The following is a 9,157-nucleotide window of genomic DNA, read 5'->3' as shown; positions in this document are numbered from 1 at the left end:
CAGGAACCACCTTCTGTGGAAACGATTTGCTCCTTTTTTAAAAAATCTTTCTCCTCTCACCTTAAAAATGTGTCCCCGAGTCTTGAAAGCTCTCATACTAGGGAAAAGACAATTACAATTAACTCTATCTACATCCCTCATTATTTTATAAACTTCTATATGGTCGTCTGTCATATTCCTGTGCTCCAGTGAAATAAGCCCAGTTTATCCAGCCTTTCTTTAGAAGTCTAACTTTCCATAATCTGCAACATCCTGGTAAATCTCTTCTGAACTCTCTCCAGCTTAATAATATCCTTCCTATAACTGAGCAACCAGAACTAGACACAGTATTCCAGAAGAGGCCTCACCAATGTTCTGTACAATCTCGACATGACTTCCCAACTCCTGTACTCAAAATACTGAACAAAGAAGTTCCTGGTTATTGTGTCAAACAAACTAGATTAGACTGAGGCATCAGACCAAAAGACAACCAAGTATTACAACAATAAAGTGTACTAGACACACAGAAGTGATAGTTCTCCCCTTCAATTCCAGAAGAAGGCAGCAGGACCAGTTTACAGAGAAATTAATAAAACACACAGCAAACAGATTTTATCAACAGGAGCAGAGAGCACAAAAACAAGGAAGTTATGTTAAATCTGTAGAAAAATCAGGCTTGGTCTTGATTGAAGTGATGTATTGGTTCCAATTCTGAGCAGCACTGTTTGGGAAGGATATGAAGTTATTGAGAGGATGCAGAAAATATTCACGAGAATAATTCCAGGGATGAGGAATTTCGGCTCCAGAGAGAGTAGAGAAGTTGGGACTGTTGCCCTTGGAGGGGTTTGGACAGAGCAGGGAGGGAGAAACTGGTTCGACTGATGGATGATGGAGAACTGGAGGGTTTAGATGTCAGGGAATTAGTGAATCGATGGTGACCTGAGGAGAAACCTCTCCATACAGCAAGTAGTCAGGAACTGGAACAACTCTGGCACAGTCAGACTCCATTGCAACATTGAGGAAAGAATTATATGATTATTGAAAGTATAAAGGGTGAAGCAGGGGAGTTGCGCACGATGAACTGCAGTTTGAGAAGGGCAGCACGCAGACGACAGGCTGCATGGTCTCATTATGTCCTGATCGAATTCAATGAGAACCAATAGGAGAGACAGAATATGTAACAGGACAATAGACAAATTGGGATGAGTGATGATGGATGATCATGACAGGGAGCTGGAGGGAGACCAGAATGAGGAGGAGGTTGGAGGAGGCTCAAGGAAGGCTCATGGGAGATAGAGAAAGTGGGAAGAGGCTGCAATCCTGGCTCCTGTCGCCACCTCCAGGGGCGCACCTCCCATTCCAGCAACGCCAACGTCACAGCTGCTTGGGTTCGCGCGCTCAGATTTGAACACTGTCCGGCAACCGCCGCTGCGCAGGTCAGAACCACCACTCCCGTGAGGCACCGCGGCCACGTGGTCCAGGAATTCCATATTGCTGCCCGTCAGTGCGCAGTCGCGAGTTTCATGTGCCGTTTGGGTTTTGTAGTTCGGAGTGGTGAGAACCTGGCTTCACCTGCGCAGGACTCGGAGCCGCTGGAAATCGGGAAGACACTTCAAGAAACTCATGTTGCTCCAGAAATATTTGGATTGACTGTGAGAGACGTCAATCAGAGAGCCCACCCACTCTGCCCATTGTCTCCTCTTCCTCTTCCAGAGCTGGTTCACTTCCTATAGGGACTGAAAACCAAGTGAGGAGATGGTGAGTGAAGGAGCAGCTTTTATACAAATTGTATCCCATAATATCCACACCAATCTTCAGGCAGTCTGACTATCCTGTGGGCAGTCAGGGGTGGAAATGTCCCTTATGCTGTGTGAGAGGATCCAGCTGAGAGAGCTGTTTACTCGGTGCTTTGTGCTGAACTGTGTGACTGGAGCTGTGTGTTGGATATTGAGTGTGTTTATTGGAAGCATTTCCCTCTGATTTCCAGGCTGAGTTTTGTTGATGCCACATTCCTGAGGTGTCATTATCTGGGACGTGCAGAGGCTCTGAGAATTCTTACTGATTTTCTGTTGTCGAGTTGGGAGCTGGTTATTATCGTGTGGACTGCACTCAGTGTGTGATGGGATCTGGCTGTTTCCTATCTTTTCAAATCCCTCCATGATCGCCCAACACCTCTGTTATCACCTCCCACAAGAAGAAAGATTTGCATTTACATACATCCTTTTACCAACCCCACATAATTCAAAGTATTCTATAACTAATGAAATACATCTTAAGTGTGGTCAATGTTGTCATAAAGAAAATATGGCAGCCAAAGTGTGCAGAGCAAGATCCCACCAACAGCGATTTGATTGTGATCAGATCATTTTTTATGCTGTCAATTGAGCGATAATAACTTATGTCAACTTTAAAAAATGATAAAACAGGTTTGTATTCCCAGTGACTGAAATGAAGGAATCACATGAAAAAACTTCAAAACTCAATCAAACAAATCCACTGAAAGGAATTTGGCTAAATTATACCAACCAACGTATTGAAATGACTGAAGAAATATCTTTAACATGACCAAACACTCCACACCACTCTCATACTTTGTGTCTTGCTCACTACAGAATCACAGTTTTTGCAGACTCATCCAACATCACCCTCAAATTCTGCAATTGTTTCTCCTTGTTCCACTGAATTGTTGTTTCAAACATTGTCAAAAGCCGTAATTCTGAACTTCCTAAGAAATTCTGAACCGACTGCCAACAGTGAGGTCACCTCGAGCAATTTCTTTCTTGGCCTCCCCAAGACAAATTTTCAAGAGACTTTTGATTGTCACAGGATATGTTTCTTCAACCAGAGACCATGTTCCCTCCCATATTCTACCTCGCAGGCCACAGAAAGGCCTCTTCTTTCCAGTGATTACATTGGCTGCAGTCCTTTGGCTCTCCCGTAGACCTGACAGTCTGTCTCTCTCTGTCGGTAATCTCAGAAACAGAAAGACTATCCAGTTAACCCTAACTGCTCTTGCCTTTGTTTTCAGATGTGATAACTTTGTATTTTGCTCCAAGTCCCAACATGTCCTGATGGTAACCGGACTCCTTAACCTTTCCCAGGCAGAGTTTTACAATTTCTTTGCGCCCCTGTTTTGGGCTTTCCTGTTTTTTGTAACATTCTAAAGAAAGTTTAAAACATAATAGTCTTGTCAGCTTTGTATTAGTAATGCACTCCTGATATGTGCCACCTTGATAGTGGGGAGAACAGTGGTTTGTAGGAGAGTTCTCTCAGCTCCTCAGGAGGAGGCTGGGTTTGATCATCCACTCAATGTTTTTTTCCTGAAGACTGTTTAAAATTGTACCTCACTCTCATGTACTGGGCCCAACATGCCTGTAAATGAAGGTATTATTGGAGCTGGTTTCCAGCATCTGCAGTCCTTGTTTTAACCCCGTATTATTGGAGCTGCCTTCTCCTGTTCCTGGACTGGTTGTCTACAGTTTTCAACAAGGTGAGGTAGGGTGAAAGAGCTTTGATCTGTGATTTTAAGGGGTGTTTAGCTCTATTTATTACCTGCATGCTATACCCCTGTTGGTGTTTAGCCTGCATATATTCTTCTGTCCTGCATCCATTCGGCTCAAAGGGGACTCTGAAAGCTTGTTATTTAAAATAGGTCTGCTGGTCTATAATCTGGTGTTGTGTGACTTCTGATTTTGTCCACCCCAATCCAACACCTCGACATCTTAAATATTCAAGGACTTCCACCACCTTTTGCAAAAGAGAGTTCAAAGACACATGACTGTGACAAAGATAATTCTCTCACATGTTTTCAAACAATGTCCTCCAGTTCTGGATTCTCTGACAAGAGAAAACATCCTCTACACATCCACCCTTTCAAGAGTCATCAGGCTTCAATTAAATCACCATTTCTTCTAAAGTCTAGAAGAAATAAGGTCAGTTTGTCCAATATCTTCTAAAAAACCTGTCCATTTCATTATTAGTCTGGTAATACTTGGTTCTGAACTGCTTCCAAAGCGTTTACATCCTTGCTTAAAGAATGTGATCAGTTGTAGAGTCATCGAGATGTACAGCATAGAAACAGACCTTTCGGTCCAACATGTCCATGCAGACCAGATATCCCAATCCAATCTAGTCCCACCTGCCAGAATCCGACCCATATCCCTCCAAATCCTTTCTATTCATATACCCATCCAAATAACTCTTAAATGTTGCAATTGTACCAGCCTCTACCACTTTCTCTGGCAGCTCATTCCATACACGTACCATCCTCTGTGAAAAAGTTGCCCCGTAGGTCTCTTTTATATCTTTCCCCTCTCACCCTAAACCTATGTCCTCTAGTTCTGGACTCCCTGACCCTGGGGAAAAGACTTTGCCTATTTACCCTATCCATGCCCCTCATACTTTTGTAAACCTCTATAAGGTCATCCCTCAGCCTTCGACACTTCAGGGAAAACAGCCCCAGCCTGTTCAGCCTTTCTCTATAGCTCAAATCCTTCAACCCTGGCAACATCTTTGTAAATCTTTGCTGAACCTTTCCAGTTTCACAACATCGGTCCGATAGGAAGGAGACCAAAACTGCATGCAACATTCCAACAGTGGCCTAACCAATGTCCTGTACAGCTGCAACATGACCTCCCAACTCCTGTACTCAATACTCTGACCAATAAAGGAAAGTATGCCAAACGCCTTCCTCACTATCCTATCTAATTGTGACTCCACTTTCAAGGAGCAAAAAACCCGCACTCCAAGTTCTCTTTGTTTAGCAACACTCCCTACGACCTTACAATTAAGTGTATAAGTCCTGCTAAGATTTGCTTTCCCAAAATGCAGCATCTCGCATTTATCTGAATTAAACTCCATCTGCCACTTCTCAGCCCATTGGCCCGTCTGGTCAAGATCCTGTTGTAATCTGAGGTATCCCTCTTTGCTGTCCACTACACCTCCAATTTTGGTGTCATCTGCAAACTTGCTAACTGTACATCTTATGTAGAGGACAGCAGATGTGATTTTACCAGTGTGCTGGTTATGTATAACTGAAGCACACCCTCCCTACTTTTGCATTCACTTCCCACCATGGTGAATGATAATGGTCTATTACAAATTATTCTATGTGCCTGCAGAGGAGCCTTTTGCATTTCATGCATGAAACAACCCAGATTCCTCTATCTCAGAGCTCTGCAATCTGTCAACATTTTGATGATAATATGCTTATTTGTTGCTTCATCCTGCCAAAATACACCTTTGTTAGTTGTAGTGAGTGTGATAGTTTTCCTTGTTGACCTGAAGCCATGAGACTTCATGGACTCAATATTGAGGACTTCCCAACTGCTTGTTAAATGGGACATATCCAGGGATGGTGACGGAGGAATGTAGGATGTTTCCTGATTGATCTGAGTATCTCTGCTACTTGAGTCTGTGGGCAGCTCTCCTTCATTTAAGGACTTGTCTTCAGATCTTGGAAGGAGAGACGTAACAGATTTCTTGGGTCTGAGATCAGCTTCAACTTCATATTCTGACAGATTATCCAAACTTCTCTCTGATTTTTCTCTTATTATTGGGCTTTGTAGTGATTGTTTAACATTGTTTGTTCAGTCACTTCAGAGAGCAGTGCTGGGTCAACCAGGTTCTGTTGAACTGGAGTCGCATGAAGATGAGGTCAGGTGGTTTGTTGCAGGTTTCCTTCGCTGAAGGATAATAATTGGGTTTTTAGGACAAGCTGGAAGTTCTCATGTTTTTTGCTCTGAATGTATTCAGCAAATTCCAAAATTTCTTCAATTCACCTTCACATGGAATGGTTGAGGCAGACAGCAGAGATGCCTTTAAGGGGAAAGTAGAGATAAGCACATGAAGGGAAAAGGATCAGAAGGATATGCTGGAAGGGTGAGCTGAAGAGGGGTGCAGGGTGGCTCGTGTGAAGCAGTACACTGGCATTGACCAAACTGAACTGAAATTGTCACTCAGGGAATTGGGCCCCTTCAGCAAAGGAGAGGGAATTGGAAAAAATTATGTTTCCTTTTACTGTTTTACAGAAGGATTGCACCGTACTACGCTGGAGAGTAAACAGAAGATAGACACCACAGTAGATCCTAACCCTCACCCAAAGAAACAACTGCACAACTGTGAGAAGACATCCTGTCCCTTGACAGCACTGCTGAACACAGAGAAGTTTAGGCAGTGAAACTGGTTAGGTAAGGGGAGCTTTGACATATCATCAGTCTGGAAGTGGTTAATGGTGTATAGCCTTCCATTACAATCAGCCTTTCTGAAGGTTCAGCAGTGGGTGATCAGTCAGGGTGAGGCTGGGAAGAAGTATGAATGAACTCTGTATGGTGAAAGCTTCAATCATTCGTCGAGCCTGAGGCTCCACGGGTTCATAAAATCTCATGACAACCAAATTGCACTGTTAACGCAAAGACACATCCATGGAAGAGAAACCATTCAAGTGTGCAGTTTGTGATAAATCTTTTGTGACTTCTACAAGGCTCCTGGCACACCAGATGATTCACACAGGGGAGAAACCCTACAGGTGTGAGGTTTGTGAGAAAGCTTTCACCTCTTCTTCCCAACTGCTGAGGCACCAGAGAATGCACACAGGGCAGAAACCATTCACATGCAAGGTGTGTGATAAATCATTCTCGATTTTATCAAACCTACGGGTACACCAACGGATTCACACAGGAGAGAAACCATTCACATGTACGGTGTGTGACAAATCATTCTTAGACTTATCAAACCTCCGCAAACACCAACGCATTCATACAGGAGAGAAGCCATTCACGTGTGAGGTGTGTGACAGATCATTTTCAACATCATCACACCTCCATGGACACCAACGCATTCACACAGGGGAGAAACTGTTCACGTGTGAGATGTGTCAGAAGTCATTCTCAGACTCATCAAGTCTTTGCAGACACCAACGCACTCACACTGGGGAGAAGCCATTCGTGTGCAAGGTGTGTAACAAGTCATTCTCAGACTCATCAAACCTCCGTGGACATCAACGCATTCACACGGGCGAGAAACCATTCTCCTGTGATGTGTGTGACAAATTGTTCTCCACACTATCACAGCTCCTTGTCCATCAACGTGTCCACACTGGGGAGAAACCATTCAAGTGCAAGGTGTGTGACAGGACTTTCTCAAGGTCATCGAACCTCCTAGTCCATCAGAGGCTGCACACAGGGAAAAGGCCATTCAAGTGCGAAGTGTGTGATAAATTATTCTCAACGTCTTCACTCCTCCTTGTGCACCACCGCATTCACACAGGGGAGAAACCATTCTCATGCAAAGTGTGTGACAAATCGTTCTCAGAGTCATCAAACCTCCGTGTACACCAACGTATTCACACAGGGGAGAAGCCATATAGGTGCGATGTGTGTGGCAAATCATTCTCAACGTCATCGACCCTTCGCCTCCACCAACGCATTCACACAGGGGAAAAACCATTCACATGCGAGGTATGTGACAAATCATTCTCAAGGTCATCAAATCTCCTGCTTCATTGGAGAATTCACACAAGAGAGTAACCATTCACGTGTTTGCAACAAAGCTTTTCTAACATCTTCAAACCTCCTGGGACATGCAGGAGATGCACAAAGTGCTCTTCAGTTACATTGGTTGTGACAAGGCTCTCAGATAATTGAACAATCCTTTACTCAAATGGGGAGAAAATCTGTCAATCTGAGTTGAGTAATAAAGGTTTCATACAGTTGTTGGACCTCATGGTACATCAACAAAACTTGCCAAGTTCTTGTCAATCTGTAATTGGAATGTTAACAATATTCCTATCAATCTGGGGTTTAAAGGGTCAATTGACCCACAGCCACAACTGATTTTTGGTGTCAGAATTCCAGAATCCGGTCACTTTTTTTGTGAAGAACTATTTGCTGACATCACCTCTGAACAACCTTGTTCTAATTTTAATGCTCTGCCCCTTCTTCCAAGTTTAAATTAAAGTTCTGAGAGGGATCTTGAATCATTTTGAAATGCTTTGTGTTTTGATACGAGTTGAATATTGTTCTGCTTGCCTGCTGTTCTTGCATTAACAACTTCACAGCTACAGAAGTTACCATTGTCGAGGAGGGTCTGCCTACTGAATCAGTATGGGTGGAAATTAGGAACAGTAAGGGAGCAGTCACTACATTAGGGGTTTACTGCAGGCCCCCCAATAGCAGCAGGGAGATTGAAGAAAGCATAGGTTGACAGATTTTGGAAATGTGTGAATGTAGTAGGGTTGTTGTAATGGGTGACTTTAACTTTCCCAATATTGATTGGAACCTCCTTCGAGCAGATGCTTTGGAAGTAGATGTTTTTGTAAGGTGTGTTCAGGAGGGTTTCCTAACTCAGTACGTTGACAGGCCGACGAGGGGAGAGGCCATTTTGGATTTGGTGCATGGAAATGAGCCAGGGCAGGTATCAGATCTTGCGGTGGGAGAGCATTTTGGTGTTAGTGACCACAACTGCCTCACATTCTACATAGCTATGGAGAATGAGAGAAGCAGGCACAATGGGAGGATATTTAATTGGGGAAGAGGAAACTATGATGTTATCAGACGTGAGATGGGAAGCATAGACTGGGAGCAATTGTTCCATGGAAAGGCCACCATAGACATGTGGAGACTGTTTAAGGAACAGTTGTTGCGAGTGATGCATAAATGTGTTCCTCTGAGACAGGCAAGAAGGGGAAAGATAAAGGAACCTTGGATGACGAGAGCGGAGGAGCTTCTCGTCAAAAGAAAGAAGGCAGCTTACGTAAGGTGGAAGAAGCAAGGGTCCTGCTCAGCTCTAGAGGATTATAGGCAGGCGAGAAAGGAGCTCAAAAATGGTCTGAGGAGAGCCAGGAGGGGGCACGAAAAAGGCTTGGCAGGAAGGATGAGGAAGGATCCAAAGGCATTTTACACGTATGTGAGGAATAAGAGAATGATCAAAGAAAGAGTAGGGCCGATCTGGGATAGCATAGGGACCTTGTGTATAGAGTCTAAGGAGGTAGGGGAAGCCCTAAATGAGTTTTTTGCTTCTGTCTTCACTAAAGAAACGGACCTTGTAGTGAATGAAACCATTGAGGAGTAGGTAAGCATGCTGGAACAGATAGAGATTGAGGAAGCTGATGTGCTGAAAGTTTTGACAAACATTAAGATTGACAAGATGCCAGGGCCAGACCAGATTTGTCCTCGGCTGC

The 9,157-nt window shown here is 43.8% G+C and overlaps 1 protein-coding gene across 1 annotated transcript; it reads left to right on the top strand.

Annotated features, from left to right (window-relative positions):
* Positions 1–1,477: 1,477 nt before the first annotated feature.
* On the top strand, positions 1,478–8,921 carry LOC122547433 (uncharacterized). The gene is made up of 2 exons (XM_087979739.1): positions 1,478–1,737; positions 6,009–8,921. The coding sequence occupies exon 2, from the start codon at positions 6,402–6,404 to the stop codon at positions 7,503–7,505; it is 1,104 nt and encodes a 367-aa protein (XP_087835865.1). The 5' UTR covers positions 1,478–1,737; positions 6,009–6,401; the 3' UTR covers positions 7,506–8,921.
* The last annotated feature ends 236 nt before the right edge of the window (positions 8,922–9,157 follow it).

The sequence above is a fragment of the Chiloscyllium plagiosum genome, unplaced genomic scaffold (genome assembly GCF_037043375.1).
Source record: "Chiloscyllium plagiosum isolate Xiang-an unplaced genomic scaffold, Cpla_swu_hap1 HiC_scaffold_35, whole genome shotgun sequence".
NCBI classification, from domain to species: Eukaryota; Metazoa; Chordata; class Chondrichthyes; order Orectolobiformes; family Hemiscylliidae; genus Chiloscyllium; species Chiloscyllium plagiosum.
Note: the sequence above shows the minus strand (reverse complement) of the source record. Positions and strands in the feature narration are given on the sequence as shown.